This window comes from Typopeltis vanoorti, chromosome 5 (assembly GCF_054136105.1).
Source record: "Typopeltis vanoorti isolate ZY-2024b chromosome 5, IOZ_Tvanoo_1.0, whole genome shotgun sequence".
Classification (NCBI taxonomy): domain Eukaryota; kingdom Metazoa; phylum Arthropoda; class Arachnida; order Uropygi; family Thelyphonidae; genus Typopeltis; species Typopeltis vanoorti.
Window position 1 is genome coordinate 110,115,669 of NC_143553.1, and position 22,337 is coordinate 110,138,005.

The 22,337-nt window shown below is 36.8% G+C and overlaps 1 protein-coding gene across 3 annotated transcripts in view; it reads right to left on the reverse strand.

The window, feature by feature from the left end:
• Positions 1 to 22,337, reverse strand: part of LOC150106717 (protein diaphanous-like) — a 303,611-nt gene that overhangs the window by 46,156 nt on the left and 235,118 nt on the right. For all 3 annotated transcript variants that reach the window (XM_090393305.1, XM_090393307.1, XM_090393306.1), the window contains 2 exons: positions 17,019 to 17,148; positions 12,126 to 12,247 (listed from right to left, as the gene is read on the reverse strand). In XM_090393305.1, the coding sequence (XP_090249431.1) occupies positions 12,126 to 12,247; positions 17,019 to 17,148 (252 nt within the window). The remainder of the gene's footprint in view (positions 1 to 12,125; positions 12,248 to 17,018; positions 17,149 to 22,337) is intronic.

Here is a 22,337-nt window from a genome sequence, read left to right on the forward strand (position 1 = left end):
GTCTACCACAAAGGACATAAGAGCATAAGACTTAGAGTTTAACTTCTAATCTCATCTGTGCTTCTCTTCTTTCTTGCCTAGATGGCACTGTTGCAACAACACCTAAACACAAAGCTGTGACTTACTATTTCATTCTCTTCTCCAAATCTTGTATAAGTAACCAAGACTAATGCACTTTCTGCTATCACACATGCTCTTGCAGTCTTCTGCCGGAAAGACATCAGCAGAATCTTAAATAACCGAGATACCAAAAAGTCTTGTCCTGATGTTATCTCCTCACTTGTATTTGAAAGTAGTACTCCAGAACTAACACTTGTCCAATATCATCTTTATGCTATTTTATACTCAGCTGGAATATATCTAAAGTTCCTGGAAATGGAAGATAAGTCAGCTGTCAAACTACTGACCCACTGCCCTCAATCTCAGCCTTCTCTAAAATAATACAGAAAGTCATCAACAATCAATTTCTTTGCTTATTCAGGAAGTATAATTTAATCACCTTCAGAGCTATCAAAGCACAGTCCTGCTTTTTTTTTCACAGAAAAATTATCTTAATTTACTTTTCCTTATCCTTAATAATATAGAGTTCATGAGAAAGATAATTTCTCTCTTCTTGGACTGACATTTACCTGTAGTCTTTCCCAGCACAAATACATCACATCCTTTTTCATTCAAGATTTTAAGAACCCACTTAGTTATTAACTACACATCTACCCAATGTTAGAATGCTGCTATCATCTTTTGACACTAGGACCATCCTAAAAATTCTTGATGCTGTACAGAAGATGGGAGTTTGGCTGATCAGTGATATCTTTCATACCAACTCACTTTACTGTCTCATAGATGGTCTACCTCAGCCTTATACTTCAATATTATGCTAAACTCCACAAAACTGACATCCATCATTCCTATGCTTTTCACTCCTATTAAAACGCAAACAGCAGCAGCTTAACATCCTTTTTCGAACAGACTGAATCTGCTTCTCTTTTCCTTCTTTCTTAATCCTTGCCAACAATAGTACCAGTGTACTATAAATATAAATAGGATATAAATTAAATTAAACTTTAATAAATATTTTCCGATATTTTGGCAACGTCACATTGCCATTTTCTAAAGGAACTTACAAAAAAGTTACGTACACATAGGCACTACAACATAGAAACTGGGAAGGAAGAGATGAAGCTATTGTTCTCCTAACAGTCCTGATGGTGCCCTCTAGCGGGCTAAGTAGGTGTTCTTGGCCGTTGGGCTGAAGGTCTGCAGATGTAGGCCTCCCAAATTTGGGGCAGTCGCATACAACCAAATTTGTTGAGGTTTGGAGAATTTCTTAGGGCTGAGGCTGATTCCATAAAGAGTCTTTCAAATTTGTATTTGCTATGGTGTATCACTGTAGCTTTCTTCCACCGTATTCTGTGGCGTGTCTCCAGAGCATGGTCCGCAAGCCCAGAATGACTGTATTTGTGAAAACGGATGTAGTCCTTGTGTTCCGAAATTCTGATATTCGCTGTCCTGCCTGTTTGGCCAAAGTAAGACAGTTTACAACTGCAAGGGACCTGGTAAACACCGGGTAGGTCTAGGGGAAGTGGTTGGTCTTTAGTGGAGTGGATAAGGGATGCCAATTTTCTGTAAGGTTTGTAACAGGAGGTCAGGTCATGTTTTTTTAAGATTTTGGTAATCTTTTCCGAGGTGCCTCGGATGTAGGGAATGGTGATGGTTTTAGAGTAATCCTTGTTGTGGGGGGGGGGGGGGGAGGGATCTGTGGTTTGTAGGTTCTAATATTTTTTGGATTTTTTTGGGGGGGGTAGCCATTGGCTGAGAAAGTGTTGAGGATGTGATTTAGTTCAGTGTTTAGGGCCAAGTCATTTGAACAGATTAGTTTAGCCCTGTTGTATAGTGTTTTCACTACTCCATATTGTTGTGAGGGGGGGGGGGATTGTTGGTGAATGTATCTGCCTGTATGGGTGGGTTTTCTGTAAACTGAGAAAACCAAGGATCCATTAGGCTGGCGGGTGACTAGTGTGTCTAGGAAAGGGAGGCTGTTGTTTTCCTCTTTTTCCAGAGTGAATTTGATTCTGGGGTGTTGGTTGTTTAAGTGTGTTAAGAAGGAGAGAAGTGTTTCAGAGCCATGTGGCCAAATAGCGAACACATCATCAACGAGAGAAGCCATATGGTTGGTTTTTGTGGGGCAGAGGCTAAGGCTTTTTCTTCAAAGGTCTCCATAAAGAAATTGGCCAAGGGTGGAGAGAGTGGTGAACCCATGGCTGTCCCCTCTGTTTGGTTGTAGAATTTTCCCTGCCAAACGAAATAGCCTGAGTTCATTGTGAACTGAAATAAGGCTGAGATATCGGGAGAAAATTTAGCTTGGATTAGCTCTAAAGTTTCCTTGAGTGGGACATTTGTAAATAAAGAGGACACATCAAAGCTGACCATTATGTCAGTATGTTGGAGTGTAAGGTTTTCTATGCTGGCTTTGAAATGGGCTGAGTTTTTTTATGTGTGATGGTGTGTTGCCAGTATAGTGTGTGAGCTCTTTGGCCAAATGTTTAACTAATTTGTATGTGGGGGAATCAATGCCATCCACTATAGGACGTAATGGCACATTTTCTTTGTGTATTTTTGGGAGTCCGTAAATACGGGGGGGGGGGAGTATAGAGTTAAACGGCTTTAATCTGTTGGTAACTTCTACAGGCCAAGAAGTGACTCTCTTAAGGAGCCTGTGAAGTTTTCTAATTTGAGAGTTGGTGGGATTGTAATTGATAGGGAGGTAAGTGGCCTGATCTAATAGAAGAGCATTCGACTTACCTGTGTAAGTACTACAAGTGCTTAAGTACTACAGTTGCATTTCCCTTATCTGCTTTGGTGATAACTAATTCTTTATTATTCTTCATTTCCTGTAGAGCTTTATATTCCTTGTTTGATATGTTGGTTTTTGGTGGTCTTGCTTTGGAAAGGACACAGGCTACATCCAGTCTTACACTGTTGGCGACTTGATGTGGAAGGTGGCGGATTCAGCGCTCAATCTGGATCATAATATCCTCACTAGGTATTTTATTGGGAGCAATGGCAAAGTTGTGTCCATGTGACAGCGCTACTTAGCCTGCTAGAGGGCACCATCAGGACTGTTAGGAGAACAATAGCTTCATCTCTTCATTCCCAGTTTCTGTGTTGTAGTGCCTAAGTGCACGTAACTTTTTTGTAAGTTCCTTTAGAAAATGGCAACGTGATGTTGCCGAAATATCGGAAAATATTTATTAAAGTTTAATTTATATCCTTAACTACGTTGTTCTATTCCTTAAGTGTTTTAATAATGCATAACCAACGTATAAGCCTGTCTACGAGAATCAGTGTACTATAGGTTTCACAACTTTATATGTGGGATTTATATATATAATATATAAATATAATTTATTCTTATAAGTAAAGAGAATGGGTAATGAAACTAAACAAGAGTATACCTTGTGGAAGTTTGTCACAGTAGTGGCTTAGATGTTATTCAGCAGAATGTGTGTAAAATGAAATGTTGCACCAAGCATTTTTGAGAAATGGTTATATTTCTTAGACAAAGAAGACAAAGTAAATTTTTGTTCTAGGTGTTTATGAGAATTTTCCAGATACCCTTGTATATCCACAGGGATTCTCATCATTCAATTAGTCAGAAGTTAGGTACAGCTAAGATTTTGGCCCACTCTACAAACATCATTTCTTTTTTTGTGATGTTCTCCTCTGTCCAGAGCACAAGCATATAAAGTCAAACTTATCTCAATGGTTTTAACTCTTTTTGCTATACTATGAGTTCTTTGCAATTATATGATCAAAATATCCCAAGCTGAAAATGCCTGGCATCTTTTCATGTGTTATGTCAAAGGCATTTCAAAAATAATGCACATACTTCAGAAATTTAACTTCCCACACATCATTTTTTCTTGTTAGAAAAGTATCTACTATTTTCCCCCTTTTCCAATTTAAGAGACAGCCTCCACTGTTGAACACCCTTGATTATTTGTCAAATTCCACGTTCCTGCAGCATCAATTGCTACAGACCTGCAAGGTCAGCAAACATCAGAAAAGAGGAGTATATCAGCATACTTCAGCTGTCAAACTACTGATCCACTGCTCTCAATCTCAGCTTCCTCAAAAATAATAGAGAAAGTCATCAACAGTCAATTTCTTTGCTTATTCAGCAAATATAATTTAATCATTTTCAGAGTTACCAAACTGTTCTTTTAAGCAGTACAAACTAAGACAACTCTGATGCTAAGGATTGTATTCATATAAGCTCTATGGTCAAATTTACAAAACTTTCATAGTTTCTACAAACATTCAGCTTTGAAATAATGTTGAATCTTTAATATCCACTTTTTTATATATATATATATATATATATATATATATATATATATATATATATATATATATATATTTACATCACTGAAATGAAGTCATATGGCTCTTTCTTTAGTAATTACTTTTACTAAAGAAAGAGCCAACCAAGAGTTTGCTTGCAAAAAACACATTTACCTAACATTTGATTTCTTTAGTATTGAATGAGAGTTTTTGCTCTCTTAAAGTTTCTGCATGGTCTCTGAAGAGAACCAACTAGTTCGAAACAGGTGTCAAGCCAGTGAAACCTTTATCAAATGTAAGGCAAACATGTGGACGTTTAGACAGCAATCGTGTTCATTTAAGTAATGAAAGCAAAGGAAACTTCGATGCCAAGGATTATATTCTCGTAAGCCCACTGGTCAGATTTACAAAACTTTCATAATTTCTACAAACATTTGGCTTTGATCTTTAATATTCACATTTTTTTTTCCATGCATATCAGTTACATTTGGCTCTTTAAGAAGGGTAAGTCATGTCTAGCTGAATAAACTTTATCAACTGATCATGGAATAAAGTGGGATAACACAACCTTTCTTGATCACAGCATAATCAAGACATGCATCCTTCCTTACTGCACTCAGGAGTTTATTAAATTTCTTGCACTAGTAACTTTTCTTATCATGGTCAAAATGGCAGATATGCAGAAATCCAAAGATCTGTGTATATGGTCTACATTTAGTTCAACCTGAGAAATCAAGCTTCGTGGAGTATAAAACTGAAGAAGTCCTACACAGAAGTTCCTTTGAATCAGAAAGACATGAGTATTATGAAACTTTGCATCACCAGCCTAATCTCACTCAACTAGAATGACTGCCTTAAGTTATCCAAACTGTAGGAAGCAATCATTTTTTATTTATATTTTCTAGGATGTATTTGTCCTGCATTGTCATCCTCTGAATTTTGGTTCAGGCAAACCAAACTGTTGCTAGAATCTTGTAATGCATGGTTTTCATTCCATTATTTTTTTTCCAAAGTATAAATAAATAATACATAAATCATCTAATGTCTTTAATTCCCAAAAAGGAGCTTATGGAACTTTCTAGACTTAAGTTTTAGAAATTAGTAGACTGCTGATATTCATCTTCAAGTTATCACCAGTAGTTGAGTTTATAGCTATGAACAGGATAAAGATTTTGCATGCAAGAGTATGGAAGACAACCACCACCTTATATTCCTAAATCCTAACTACTATAGCATTATCTCCAATAGCATAAGCTCTACAATAGAGTTTACTGTAGGAAAATTTTACTTGCTTGTGTGCTAAATATTGATAAACTCAGCAAACTGGGGGGGGGGGGGGAGAGGCCTACAAAAAGTTCTTCTAGTTAGTGATTAGAATCAAACCAACACTGGTTTTTCTTCTGGCAGTTTAGCATTATCTCACAGCAATATTACCACATGGCTACATGAGCACCTTTTTTCAAGTTAACTGTGCAATTTTGGTTAACTGCATTCTGAAGATACAAAATAACAGTTGCCAGAAAATATTATGTTTGTAAATAAATAAACACATTTTATCTTGTATAAGTATGTAATTATTAGACATTTACTGACTAGAATACAAAGTACTTCATTAATGCTATATACAAGCCACCAATAAGACAGCACTGAAATTCTACTCGGTTGCACTTTCCTAAGGATCAATGTCCATTTAAAGAATTTCTGGGAATTAATCTGATATACATGTGACAAATTGCACATAGGTCAAACAAGATGATTTCTTGGAGAATCACAAAGTCACATGCAATTAGAGAGGACATGATAAGAACAACTTAACCATGCCTTATTAGGTTAACTAAAGAATCATAAAAGAATCAACCAAACTGATCTATCTACTCTCAAAGCACACTCAACAAGAAATTAAGGACAAACAGATCCATAATCAAAAATTTTCAATGAATTCTTAACACATTAGTAGTCTCCAGAATTATCAAAACGAACGCTGATCACCATGTAACATTAAAGGATATAAAAGAAAAAAGATATTGCAGTTTTTTGGATTAAAACTACATGAAATTCCTCTGAAACAATTAGCTCATGTGATATGCAGGAGGATTCATTGTTTGAAAGGATAGGAATTTCATTCCGCCAGTGGGATGACTTTACTTATATTCATTATAAAATTTCTAGTTATTGTTGGTCTTTGATGATGCCAACAGTAAAAAATGAATGCAGTACACTGAACTCTGCAATTAGTTTTGTTCATTGTATAGCTAAACATTTTACCCAAATCAGTCACCATACAAAATATTGAGAAACTGCATTAAGTTGTAAATACTACTAGACAAGAATGTGAAGATATTATGACAATGAAGAGATTACAAAGAACCCCCCCCCCCCTTCCACCAAATGAAAGAAAGAATACAGCCTCATTTTATCAATTTGGATATTATTTCAGAAATGGAATACACTGAAGTATAAGATCAGTACTAGTTATATGTTTATTCTCTTTCCACTTCCAAATACAAAGAAATATAAAGCCATCTTGCCCTTTCCATAAGGATAAGGAAGTCATTTTGACTTATAAAGAGGCAAAATGACTTCCTTATCTTTACATGTCAGGGTTCACTTCAATATCGCAATTATCCTCCGAGTTGTATTTGCAACTTTTGCTATACGACCTTTGAACTTCACATTCCCATCCATCATTACACCAAGATCCCTTGTCTCCTCAGTTTCTTGTAGAATAACACTGCTAATATAACATACCGCTGGAAATTTTATCATGCAAAAGTGCATAACTTTACCCTTACTAACATTAAACTGATAGCCATTTTCGTTTGCCCAAATTTTCAGCCTATTCAAATCATTTTGTAAGTGCTGGATATCAGTAGCATCTCTAATTGCATTGCCTATCTTTGCATATTGGCAAACAATTGCACATTTCCTGTTAGACCCTTCCTAATGTCATTAATACAGATTGAACAACAATGGTCCAAGAACTAAACCTTGAGGTACACTGCTGGTCACCTTAAATCTGGCAGATTCACACCCACCATATACCACTTTTTGATATCTGTCTCTGAACATCCACTGATCCATCCAAGTCAAGAGTTTATATTCCTATCCCATATTCTCCAGTTTATACAATAGCCTTTTGTGTGGTATCCTATCAAATGCCTTAGCAAAATCCAACGTTATCATAGTATATCCATTCTATATCGCCGCTAGAGGGCTACATGGTGTGTAGTGTTTTCAGAGAGCTCCCGAAAGCTAATTATAATTTTGAGTGAAAATTTGAATATTGGTTTAAATTTACATAGTATTGTTTATTTTTGGTAGCTTGTTGTGTCTGTGTGATTTTGGTGTGTATTCCGTTTTATTTAACTTAGTATTTTAACAATATCTTTCATAGAATAGCACATGCCGCCAATGCGACTTAAGATAATGGTGTCCAAAAATATAATGACTTTGTTCAAAAACTGTAATGTGAGGGAGTTTGTCCAATGTGATGTGTGTGGGATGTATGCATTCCCGAAGGAGACTGGAGTTTGGATGGAAAGTGATAGTGGTGGGAGAATGTGCAGAAAGTGCAAGCAAAATGAGGAATTGAAGTATGTGTCAGGTCGTGAGATAGTTATGGTTGAAGAAAGCCAGAATGTGAGTGAAAATCGTGGCTTGATAGGGAATTGTGATGTTGTACAAGATGGCAATGAGAGTGGTGATCAAAGACAGAGTGAAAGCAACTATACAGAGAGAGAAAATGGTTTAAATTATGAAAAAAATGAGGAATTATTTGTAGGGAGTGAGTGAGATCGCTAGGTTGCATGCAGTGATAGTTGGAGCACCTGCAAAACTCTTTCCAGAGTGCCTCGGCTAACGGAAATAAACAAGTGTTTGAAAGGAAAAATAAGCGTAAGAGTGGGAGAGTTTCTGAAATGAAGGAAAGAGTGTTGTATGGGGACTCGTTATTAAGAGGAGTGATAGATGGGAGTTTAACTAAATCGTACTTACCGGGTGCAAAATTTAAGGATGTAAGTGAGAGTATTAGAGCGCAAAAACAGAGGGTGAAAGAATTGAAAGGAGATAAATTTTTTATGAGAGAGGACATTAAAGCATTGTTAAAGGTAGCGAAAGAAAAGAGTGACAGAGTTAGGATGGTGAGTCTGTTGCTGTGGTAAGACAGAGAGGAGTTTAGAAGGAGGGTCATAATCGCAAATGACTTTATGCGCAGGTTATGCAGATAGTGTGGTGTGGAATTCGTGGACGTGTGAAATGAGTTTGATGGGTGAAAGGATTTATACAAGATGGATGGCCTGCATTTGAATGGATTTGGTGTGTGGAGACTGGAAAAAGTGTTGCTGAATGAAGTGAAAATGGATGTGAAGAACCAGGAAAACTAGAACTACCAAGGAGGGGAGGGGGGAAGTGGATATGCGAACATCAGTGAGACAGTTGAGTGTAAGAATATACATAACGTACCCGAGCCAATACTAAGGACAAGAAATCAGAATGGGATAGTTAGAATAATGCATCAAGATAGGGGTGGGACAAAGGGACCTCGGCATTTCATGTATACTAATGCCAGGAGTATTAGGAACAAGAAGGAAGAAGGAAGAATTTTTGGCCTTGATTGGCTCTTCCTGGCCACAGGTTATTGGCATTACTGAAACGTGGCTGACGGAAGATGATATAGTTAGTGGGATAGAATGTGTAGGTTATAGTGTGTTTAGGAGGGACAGAGAGAATAAAATGGGGGGAGGAGTGTTATTGATGATAGCTGATGAACTGCAGCCAAGGAGAATTGAAGATTGCAGGATAGTGAAAAGAGCTCATTTGAGGCTATTTGGTGTGAGATTGAGACTGATAGAACAAAATATGTAGTTGGGTGCTGCTATAGACCAGGTGATGGAATAGATGGTGGAGTTAGTACGCATAAACGAATTGATGAAATGAGTGGAAGGAGGGTAATTATTATGGGGGATTTCAACTACGGTAACATTGATTGGAAGGAGGAGAAGACACATGTGAGGAAGGAAATGGATTTTATTCAATTATTAAGGGATAATTATCTGAGAGAGCATGTAATTGAAAATACTAGGGGTTTGAGAGTGCTTGACTTGGTAATAGCATCTGAGAATTTGACTGTAATGAATATGACCATGTTGTCACCTATTGGTGAGAGTGATCATAAGGCCTTGTCCTGGGAGGTGGCTAAAGGTGTGGAATTTTCGATTAAGACAGGGTACATGTGGAATTACTGTGCTGGCAAGTATGACAAGATAGGAGATTGCTTGGATCAGTACCACGGCATGTAAAACTGCAAGGGCTGGATGTCGATAGAGCATGGGAAGTGGTCAAGGAACATTTACAGGAGGTTATGGCTGATTGTATACCTAGGGTCCGAATAGTAAAACAAGTGGGGGTTAAATGGATGAATAACACCATTAAGCTTGAGCTGCAAAAAAAAGAAACAACTGTGGAGGGAACTTAAAGAGAAAGGTGACCTGCAGGCATACGAACGGTATGTCTGCAGGTCATGCAGACCAGAAGGGTAACGAGTGTGATAAAAAAAGCAAAAGCAGATTATGAAAGGAAACTAGCTATGCAAGCAAAAGAGAATCCCAAACAGTTCTTTCAATATGCTGCAAGCAAAAAAAAAAAAAAACTGTACACGGCAGAATGATTTTAAGGAATGACGATGATAAGGAGGTCATTGAATCAGTCAATATAGTGGAATTACTGAGTGAGCACTTTGCAAGAGTATATCATCCAGGTGGTGACATTGAAAAAATGAAGGAACCATTAGTTTATACGGGAATTGTGATGAATGAAGTGCAGGTGAATAGTCTATTACAGAACCTTAATGTGAATACATCTGTGGGATTGGATGGTATACCGACACGGGTCTTACGTGAAGTGGCTAAAGAATTATCAGTGCCCTTAACCATGTTGTTTAATCTGAGTCTCGGGTCTGGTTTAGTCCCGAAGGTGTGGAAAGAGGGGAAAATAGTTCCACTGCATAAAGGAGGATCCAAGACTACTGTTGTAAATTACCGACTGATCAGCATATCAGGAGTTGTTGTCAAGGGAAAAATACAGGAATGAATTGATGAAAATGAGATACTGTACGGGGGACAGCATGGCTTTGTGAAGGGTAGGTCATGCCTCAGTAACTTGCTCAAGTTTTAACACAGTGACGGCTGAACAGGATAAGGGTAATGGGTTTACAGTGATACTGCTAGACCTGGCTAAGGCATTTGACAGGATACCACATGGAATTCTAATCAGTAAACTGCTGCATATGAGAATAGATACAGGATTGATGAGATGGATAGGAGGGTGGTTGATGGAGAGATATCAGAGAGTGGCTTATTCAGGAGTAGAGTCCAAAAGACGGCTTATGACTAGTGGTGTGCCGCAGGGTTCTGTTCTTGGACCACTACTGTTTAATTTGTTCATTCACGATATAGGAAAGGATCTGAGAGGAACTGTGCATCTGTTTGCGGATGATGCAAAGTTAGGTACAGCAATAGTGAATGCTCAGGATGTCAAAATTTTGCAGGATGATTTGGATAGTTTGGAGGACTGGGTTAAGGAGAATGGATGTCAATTTAATGTGAAAAAATGTAAGGTTTCGCATTTTGGGGTGAAAAGATTAGCAACAGCATATCACATTGGTGGAACTGTACTCCAGGAGATTGATGAGGCCAGGGATTTGGGAGTGTTGGTGGATAGGGAGTTAAAGTTTAGGGGACACGTTGCAAAAGTGGCAAAATCAGCTCATCAAATCACTTGGTTACTGAAAAACACTTTAACGAGCAGAGACAAGCAAGTTATTGTACTGTACTGAGCCTTGATAAGACCTCATCTCGACTACTGTGCCCAGATTTGGTCACCTAAGTTTCTTCTTGAGGGTAGGAGGTGGAGAGGATCCAGAGGCACGTGACCAAGATGATAGCAGGTCTATGGAATGAATCTTATGAGAACAGGTTGAAGATTTGTGGGTTGCAGAAATTAGTTGATAGGCAGAAAAGGGGAGATATGATTGAGTCATTCAAATTGCTAAAGGGTTTCTATAGGATTAATTCAGAGGATATCTTTGAGATCAGGACTGGTGGTGGGAGAACTAAGGGACATCTATGGAAGCTGGGCAAGAGTGTGTTTAGCAAGGATGTTCTTTACTGAGTTAGAGCTGGGTTCTTTACTTTTAGAGTGGTAAATGAGTGGAATAAGCTGCCAGAGTCTGTTGCGGTTGCTATGACAATGAATGAGTTCAAGGCAAGGTATGATAGATACTGTGAGAATGTCGAATAGTTGTGTGGACATGATGTTTAGAGCCTCCCTCGATGAGTCTAAGGACTCCCTGGAGTCGCCCGTAATAATAATAATAATAATTCTCTTTATCCAACTCAGCCATAGCATTGTTATAAATAAAAATAAAATACTCTGCAAGGTTTAAATATATTTTTGATACCATTTAAACTGTCATGAAAGAGAGAGAGAGAGAGAAAATTCAACATGAACTTCTTTACATCAATCATTCCATGCTGTTGGCACACTCTCCCTTGATGAGTCTTTGGACTCCCTGGAGGTGATGATAATGTTATTCGTTTGACAAAATGGATAAAAAATTCAGGTACTACATGAATAATAATCAACTGTGATTGATTCAGCAATAAACTCCAAAGATTCCATACAAATATATACTGTTTTTGGAAACGGAATTTTAAACGAATTTCAAAATATGTTGTTTTAATATATATATAACAACAAATCTAATTATTCAAACAAAAGGATACAGTCATAAGTTCTCCAAACCGATCATTCTCACTCTGTGGACGAAAATTCTTTAAATCTGTTTCTAGTTGCTGAATTGATTTCCTCATTTGGCCAAGATTTTTCTTCAACTGCTCTGGAGACACTAATTATAAATTCAAGAAAAGCAATTTGAATAATTTGCATATTATGATTTAAAGAATAATTCTATATACTATCAATAGCCTATGTGTACACTCATGATAAAAAAACAGAGCAATATTGAAAGTGTTCATTTACAAACATAAATTTGAAAGATGTTAAAAATGAGACAAATTCAGTGATAAGAAAACTGGGTTTAATATATTATATGCAAGTAGATTATATACCAACTAGTTACACAAACTAAGGACCAGTAATATCTTCAGGGGGTAGGTAAAGAAAGGATTAAATATTAATACAAAACATACATAAATCATTAAAACAGTAATACACGAAACAAGGCACCAACACGTTAAAGTATGCATCATTTAGGATTATTTGGACATGACTGTTAGAAAAGATAAATTCAAGTATGAAGAACTAATCTTTAAAGGTTCCTGTGGCACGATTATAAACAACAAATTACATGAAAACTACAGTATTTAACTTTAATGAAATGAAAGTACAGATATTTTGTACTGAAAACAACGGCACATCAGTGCATAGAAACAAGCAAATCAAAGAAACAGGAATACAAGTATATACAATAATGGGTTTACAAATTAAAAACTGTTGCTGTGTGCTAGAAATTAATATATTAATAAATAATATTATTATTAAAACTATTTGACGGTTACATACAAGGGTGGTCTGAAGTTCTCAGCCCAACAATGAAAAAATGAATTTATAATTTCCAAATAATTTTTATTTTTCAACATAATTTCCCTTAAGACTAATACATTTATTCCAGCGATGCTCCAGCACCATTATCCAGTCCCTGTAGTGGTTCTCAGAAAGATCTGCAAAATATCCCTCTACAGCTGCAATTACCTCTTGATTTGAAGAAAAACGCTGACCAGCGATTAAGAGTTTTAGTTTTGGGAAGAGACAGAAGTCAGAGGGAGCCAAATCTGGGGAATAGGGTGGATGTTCGAACAATTCATAGTGCAGATCCCTTAATTTGCCAAAACACCTTTGTGGGCAGGTGCAATGTGCTATTGAAAGATGATTTTTTTCTTCTGCAAACCGAGTCTTTTCTCACGAATTTTTTCGTCTAGTCTGGTTAAAAGATCAGAATAATATTCCCTGATTAATAGTTTTACACTTTTCAAGATAATTAATAAACAAAATATCCCAAAACACTGATGCCATGACCTTTCCTGCTGATGGAACTAACTTTGTCTTCTTTGGTGTTGAACAACCGGCTTCTGTCCACTGCTTTGACAGCTGTTTGGATTCTGGTGTGTAATGGTGAATCCACATCTCATCCATAGTAATAAATCGATGCACAAAATCAGTTTTATTCATGTTAAAACACTCCAAGCAATGTTCAGAGATTTTCATGTGAGTGCATTGTTGATCTGCTGTGAGCAAGAACGGCACCCATTTTGCGCAAAGCGTTTTCATATGCAATTCTTCATGCAAAATATACACTTTTTTTTGGATGTCTTTCACGTGGATCATCTTCAACTCTGGTACGGACAAGCTTAAACTCGGTAGCCCATTTCTTAATTGTTGAAAACGAAGGAGAAGAGTGCCCATAAACTTTTATGAACTTCGAATGAATTTCTTTTGCATTAAACCTTCTTTTACAATGAATTTTATAACCACAATACTCAATTTTATCCATTTCAAGGGATACAGACAACACTTTTGCTTCAGACAGCTGTATAAAAAAACTACTTGATAGAATGACTTGCAATTTCACATGGATGCTTATGATAGATGTACCAACTTAGAAAAAAAAATCTTGCCGATAGTGTTGCCATCTATGGTCAAGGCTGAGAACTTTTCAGACCACCCTCATAAAATGAGAATCTCTCAAACTTTTGGGGGGAAAGAGAGAGAGAGACAGAGACAATCGTTCTGATTCAGATTTGGCTGATGGGCCAAATCTGAATCAGAAAAATCAGAAATTGTAAAAGAGCTTTGCAACTTTCTTTGAAAAGTGTTCATATTTAATACGATTCATATTATGAACCATATTATTTGTTCACAGATCAGAAGGGGTTTCTGTTAACAATCTGGATATTTTACACCAGTTGATGACAGTGATCATTCTGTGCTTTCTTAGGAAGTATCTAATTGTACTGATGTTTCCATCAGAACAGGTAAATGTTGAACTACAAAGCTGGAAATTGTGATAATCTTAGAAGAATGCTATATTTGGTCCCATGGTATATCATTTACCAAATGGGAAAAATGCATGGGAATCTTTGAAAAAGTGCTTAAATGAGGTGGTATCTGAATGTATGAGTCTCCATAGCTCAGTCAGTATAGATGAATCCCTGGGTTCGATTCCTGTCAGTGACGTGAGGACCTTTATCTCTTCTCTTTTCAATAAAGGTGAGTTAACTGGTCTCATAAGGTGGTAGGGGGATTTTTTTCACCAAGAAACTCGGGTTTATCATCTCCCAGAACAGGCAAACCAGCCCTGTGAACCCACACATGGATTAAAGTCATGAACACGTCCTAGCCATATGCCAGTCTGGATAAAATTGGAGGGGGGGGGGCAGGTTGGGAAAAGCAATGGTGAACTACCCTGTAAAAACCTCAACAGGAACACTTTGTGGACAATGCCTACAAAGTCACATAGGGTCGAAAATGACTGAAAAGGGAAAACCACCACCACCATCTGAATGTATTTCTAGTGTTTGAAGAATAAATAGGTTGGGAGTGAAATGGAAGTGCAACCTTATTAAGCAAGAGATCCACAAGAAGATGATGTGGAATATTGTGAGAATAAGAGTGAGAGGAGTTATGAAATAGATAAAGCTCAGCCCAGAAAAATAATGAGTATTATGTGGAAAGTTAAATCAGAGTATGAAAAGAAATTGGCTATACAAGCTAAAGGTAATTCAAAAGAATTTTATCATTATGTCACAAGCAAAAGAAAGAATGAATGTGGAAAAATAATTTTACTGAATGCAGTTGGTACTCTAGTCTCAGAAGCTAATGAGATGGTTCAATTAATGAATGTTCACTTTGTTAAGACATATCAACTAGGTGTATGTAACATGGTGCACACTACTACTCCTACATTGGATGAAGAGTTAGAGATTTGTGAAAATGAGGTTGAAGAGTTGTTGCATAACCTGGATAACAATTTGTGTATAGGGACAGATGGAATATCAGCACGTTTGTTAAAGGAATGTTCAGCTGAATTGGCATGTTTGTATAACTTAAGTCCCAGTTCAGGTAATACCACAGGAACGGAAGGAACGTATGACAGTTTCATTGCACAAGGGTGGTGAAAAATCTGTGTAACTATCGACCTATCAGTATCTGTGGTGTGGTCGTGAAGATTTTAGAGAAGTTGGTATGAATTTGCATACAGAAATGGGTAGACAACCAAGCTATATTCTGCAAGGAGTAGCACGAGTTTACTAAAGGAAGGTCATATTTTAGCAATTTGCTCATATTTTATAACAATGTTACAACCGAGTTGGATAAGGGGAATGGATACATATGATAATGTTGGACACTTTTCTAAGGTATCTGATAGGATACCATACAAAAGGCTGTTGCATAAACTGGAGAATATAGGATTGGAATATAAACTCTTGACTTGGATCAGTGGATGGTTGACAAATATCAAAAAGTGGTATACAATGGGTGTGAGTCTACCAGATTTAAGGTGACCAGTGGTGTACCTCAGGGTTCAGCCCTTGGTCATTGTTATTTAATCTATACATTAATGACATTAGGGAGGGTCTAACAGGAGATGTGCAATTGTTTGCCAATGATACAAAGATAGGCAATCAGGGATGCTACTGATATTCAGCACTTACAAAATGATTTGAATATGCTGGAAATTCGAGCAAACAAATATGGCTATCAGTTTAATGTTATACACTTTGATGTGATGAGATTTCTTGTGCCATAGTATATTAGCAGGGTTATGTCACAAGAATCTGAGGAGGCAAGGAATCTTGGTGTAATGGTGGATAGGAATCTGAAGTTCAAAGGTCGCATAGCAAAAGTTGCAAATATAACTCAGAGGATAATTGCTATGCTGAAGCGAACCTTGACATGTAAGGATAAGGAAGTAATTTTGCCTCTTTATAAGGTTTTGATAAGACCACACTTGGATTACTGTGCACAGATTTGGACTCCTGGGTTTCAAGGGGATAAAGAAGCTGTGGAAAGGGTGCAAAGAAGAGTTACAAAGATTATATCTGGATTATGGGATTTAGATTACGAGGACAGATTGCAAGTATGCGGATTATAGTTAACAGGTGAAAGAGGGGTGATATGATAGAGGTCTATAAACTTTTGAATGGGTGTTATAGGATATCATGTGATGAAAATTTTCATTATATGGAAGGTGGGAAGAGAACACAGGGGCAACCACAGAAGTTAAGTTTGTTTACAGTCAAGAAAGGGATATAAAAGGGTCTCAAATATTATAGTAATAATTTCAGACCTCCTGAAGGGATTCAAAAAATTTTAGCAGTGTTCTATTTAGAAGTTCTTATGACTTAGCAGTAATGATTTTTAGATAAGTAGAGGAAAACATCAATGCTGTCAATTTGCTTAATTCAAGAATTAGAATACCAGCAAAATTTTTCCAATCATTATTAGTACTTGGTGTTTAAATTAATATTCAGATTACTGCAGTATTTTTTGTCAAAGATTTTTAATACAATAGAAGAATGAGTACTACGATATTAATTATTATTTCTAAAGGGAAGAAAAAACATCTTTGAAAATAAAATAAGAAATAATGTTTTTACCTCTTGCTGCTCTATCAACATGCATAAGCTCTTGATCAAAATTCAGCATATCTGGATATTTATTTTCAGTTATATCAACAAGAAAGTGCAACAGTGTAGTTTTGCTGTCCATAGCTTTAGTGGAGCTCAGCTATATGCAATAAAATATTTTTTTTAGTTCCAATAAATAGCACAATGAATAAAAATTATAGAGACATTCACGTCAGCTGCTCCAATAATAAATTATTATTTATTATAATGAATGAATCTTTTAAAAATAATTTAATTGCAATTTTTCAACATGGCTTGCTTCTGAAAACTCCCCTTCCCACATATACACATCAACCAATGCTGCAAAACAGACCATGTGGGAATATCAGTGACCACTTATCCTGTCAGAATTATATTTCACTTGAATAAACTCCTTAACAATTTTCATTAAGGAATTTAATGTTAAAAACTAAAATTATGTTTTTTTTTGTTTTTTTTTTTAACTGGGATAAGACCAAACGTTTTTTTTTTTTAATACCACTTCAGGCCTCCAATAAGCAAGGAGTCATCCTTCTGGGTGATGAAAATCATCTAGAACCTAAAGTTATCCACAAAATGCATTACAGTAGGATCCGAGTCCTCAAGTACGTTGATGACAAAGCAAAAGATTCATTCACTTTGGTCAAAAAAGCTTGAAAACTGATGTGAATTATATATTAGATTAAATCCTTTATCCAAGTGTAAGCAAAGTTTGTGCCTGAAGTATCTTCAGTACTGGGGCAACTTGTGGCAAAGGTGGACTGACTTCACATCACTTGCTTTAGTATCCCATAATGCAAAGCACATCTCCTTGCGGACATGTCTAATACTATGCATTATGGGACTGTATCAGCACAGTTAGAACTGCAATAGTTACCATACCCTTCACACAAAACATATTAACATTAACAAGAGCAACAAATGATAATAAAAAATAAAAAAGTTTACTTAATCATTAATCCCACTAGCTTCGATGTCAGTGAATCACACAGCCTCATATCCACAAGGAGATGTGCTTTGCATTATGGGATACTAATGCAAGTGATGTGAAGTCAGTCCAACTTTGCCAAGAGTTGCCAAGTCCTGAAGATACTTCAGGAGCAAACTTTGTTTGCTTACACTTGAATAAAGGATTAAACTAAATATATAATTTATAGTATAACCAAGTGAAAAAACTTCCAAAACTGATGTGGTTATGTGGCAATGCCTTGTGTCCCCCACAAGTATACATTATGATGCATACTTGTAGCACGTGAGGAGCTTAAAAATCTTTCTCGACATAGCCAAGTTAGCCAGTCTTGGGAGTGGACAGCAGGGTTTTTCTCCCCAGTTTATCTGGGATTTTTCCTCCCGCAAGCAGGCAAACCAGCACCGTGAACACAAGCGTTACAGCCACAGAATATACTGGGGGGCATAGGGTCACCTTATCCTCAGGACATGTACAACTTAGAAGAGCTTAAGATAGCTTTGTAACAGGCGAATAGACCTAATACGTAGAAGGAAGAAGAAGACTTGTAGCACTAAACCAGTAAGTAGTTTATTACTTGCTGATTTAGTGCTATTCCAGAAATGTGATCATGTGATCATCAGAAGGCATGTAGCATCAGCTACAACTTCCAATATATTATTTGCATATGTTCTTGAATTTGTAGTTAGTCAATTCAAACTATAGGAAAGTTGTAGAAAAGAAAAGATAGTCTGTTAGAGTGGAAAGAGTTTGCCACATTGAATTTTCTTTACCTTTTTTTTTTATTTTATGTTGAGCCCATACACGAGAGGTTAGTTGATCAACCTATAGTACATGTGTAGCGGGTTGGTCAAGGAGGAACTTATCTACATTTGATTTAAAAGACTGTATATTGTATTCCTTGGGAAACATCAGGGGGAAAAATGTTCCACAATACAGCAGCAGTAGCAAGGATGAAGGAGGAGGAAAAGAAACTTGTTCTGTGGATTTCAAGGTGTGAAGGGATGTTGAGCAGCAGCTGCATGTGTTCAAATGGGTTTATTAGTAAGTGGGGGAATTATTGATGCTATTTCTGATGAACAATCGCGATGGAAATATTTATAATACACATATTGCAGAAACCCAATGTTTGTGCGAAAGTGGGAAGAGTGAGTTGGTAAGAGATGGATCATTAATAAGTCTAATTGCTCTCCTCTGTATTGAGTCAAGCATTTTGAGGGAGCTCTTAGGGGGCCCTCACACCAAATGTGAGAGCAGTATTCAATAGATGGGTGGATTTGAAAAGGTTAACAGCTGTTCAGAGGTGAAGGGTCTTGAGTGAAAGAGAAATCCTAGTTTTTTTAGGAGCTGAGGATGCAACGGCTGTGATGTGTTTATGCCAGGAGAGGCTTGATGTTAGGATAATTCCAAGAAGAGAAATATTATCTTGTCTAGAAATTTGGGTGCTGTCAAGAATAATACTGGAAGAAAATGATTCTTTTTTGTGAGAAATAAGACACTGGGTTTTACTAGCATTGAAATTTACAAGGTTATTTGAACCCGGAGATCAGAATTGAGGGCAGTGGTGGTTGATGTTCTGTAGGTTGAGATGAGTTGTGTAGTGTAAGGTGAATGCATTTCAGTGCAGGCCTCAACTTCCTTTAATTTTGTAGCATAGCAATGCTTAATTACAAGCTATGGTTAGCTCTATTGATATTTTAAACTAAAAATATCTTACTAGACAAATGCATAAATTACTGTTGACAGTGAGAAAAAAGTAGTGAAAGGTTTTTTATCTGACGAGTGCCAGCTTAATTGGCCAAGTGATTAGCGTAACTGCTCTCCAACCAACATGCTGTAGGTTCAAATGCTGTCATGAGCATGACTTTTTTTTTTTTTTTTAGTATTTATCCCACACATGAGAGGTACAAGAAGCTATAGCAGATCAGTGCCATGTGTGAAGTGAAGATGAGGATTGAGAAAGAAGAAACCTATTGGCATTCTTCTTAAAGAGCTGTAGGTTGAAACTGATGGGAAAGGCATCGTGAGGACAGAGGTATATGGAATAAATAAGGCAGAGGAGAAGCAGGTTTGATGAGTTTGCAGATGTACTGTAAAGGGATGTTGGACAGTGGCTGCTCTTTTTTTTTAACAGGCTTAACAGCAAGTGGAGGAATGATGTTTGCCAATTCACTTGAGCAGTGACTCTATGTCTCTTCTATAGGTACTTCCACAGTCACATTGTGCCTGTGAGATAGAGGTTGAACTGAGCCTTGAGGAAAGAGCAATCTATGAGCTGAATTGCTCTCTCCTCTGGACAATATCAAGAATTTTTAAGAAGGTTTTTTAGGTGCACCACCTCAAATATGCATACAGTATTTTAAGGATGGGCAGATTTGGGATTTATATAGGGTTAGTAGCTGGTTGGGTGTAAAATAGCTTTTTAAGTGAAAAAAATGCCTATCAGAAGCTGAGGAAGCTACTGATGTGATATGTTTATGCCAAGAGAGAGGCTGGAGGTAAATATCAGTCCAAGGAGAGATACTTCAACCTGTCTAATGATGTGTATTACTAAGGATATGGAAGGTGAGCTGAGTTCCCTTTTGTGAGAGAAAAGGGAAAACTGCATTTTGGCAGCATTGAAGGTGACCAGGTTATCCTTGCCCTACTGAAGGATGGTATGGAGATCAGTGTTTAAGGCACTGGTTGCCGATGGTCTTGATGTAAGTGATGCCTGGGAACTATATGGATCGTCAAAAGAGTAGGATAAGTGGAGAATACTACTGTCAGCAAAGCTATGGAAATTTGGTAATTGAGAGTAGAAAGGATGTTTGTGATTGTCTCGGGGGTGGGGGGTGGGGAGATGAATTTCATAGCCTGGCATGGGATCACTGCCCTGCTTATTGAAGGCCTGAAGTAGTTCCATGTTTGGTCTCTACAGAACAGGGTTTCTGGACTAGGTAAAAAATGAATAATAAATATATATACAAATAAAATCAATAAATAGAGAAAAAAAATTCCTTAACCTGCCCATGGCATGCATGTACTATAGGCTTACAAATAAAGCTTTCATGGGTGGGAGGCACATAACAAAAATCTCTAAAAAAATACAGATAACATAATAAGAACAGTAGAATATATGTATTATCAAAGACAAAAAATATGCTTATAGGAAAGTCACACTACAATGAAAATTAAAAGCAATTATTCACGATTACCTAAACTACAGATGAAGGAAATTTTTCACTCTTCACATTTTATTTTTACAGCAAATAGCAGATACAAGCATGTTTTTATCACAAAACATTTGTATCAAATTGCTGAAGCAAGATTTTGTGCAAAGCATTTTAGCTACTACTTATTAGACCAAATTAATTTTGAATCTTTTTTTTTTTTTATGTATGTCTACAATGCTTTAATGGTTTTTTAAGACTTCCCAGGATTCCTGGGATGTCCAAACTTTTTTCAATCTTTACACACACCAGAATTTTAGGTTTGTTCTATTTCACTCATTACATACTATTAAAAGAATCTAGACCTCACATTCTTCCTGACTACACTCTTCATCACCTTCCCACAGATCACAAGATAATCCCACAGTTTTTTTTCTATCTACCATGAACTGAAAACTTTCCCATGTATCTATATATGAGGGTGGTCTGAAAAGTTCTCGGCCTAACAATGAAAAAATGAATTTATAATTTCAAAATTATTTTTATTTTTCAACATAATTTCCATTAAGACTAATACATTTATTCCGGCGATGCTCCAGCACCATTATACCGTCCCTGTAGTGGTTCTCAGTAAGATCTGCAAAATACCTCTCTACAGATGCAATCACCTCTTGATTTGAAGAAAAATGCTGACCAGCAAGGAAGAGTTTTAGTTTTGGGAAGAGACAGAAGTTAGAGAGAGCCAAATATACGGAATAGGGTGGATGTTTCAACAATTCATAGTTCAGATCCCTTAATTTGCCAAAACACCTTTGTGGGCAGGTGCATTGTCCTGACGAAAGATGATTTTTTTTTCTGCAACTGGGTCTTTTCTCACCAATTTTTTCGTCTAGTCTGGTTAAAAGATCAGAATAATATTCCCCGGTAATTTTTTTACCCTTTTCAAGATAATTAATAAACAAAATGCCTTTAGCATCCCAAAACATCAATGCCATGATCTTTCCTGCTGATGGAACAGACTTTGTCTTCTTTGGTGCTGAACAACTGGCTGCTGTTTGGATTCTGGTGTGTAATGGTGAATCCAAGTCTCATCCATAGTAATAAATCGACACACAAAAGCAGGTTTATTCTTGCTAAAATGCTCCAAGCACTGTTCAGAGATTTTTATGCGAGTGCATTTTTGATCTGCTG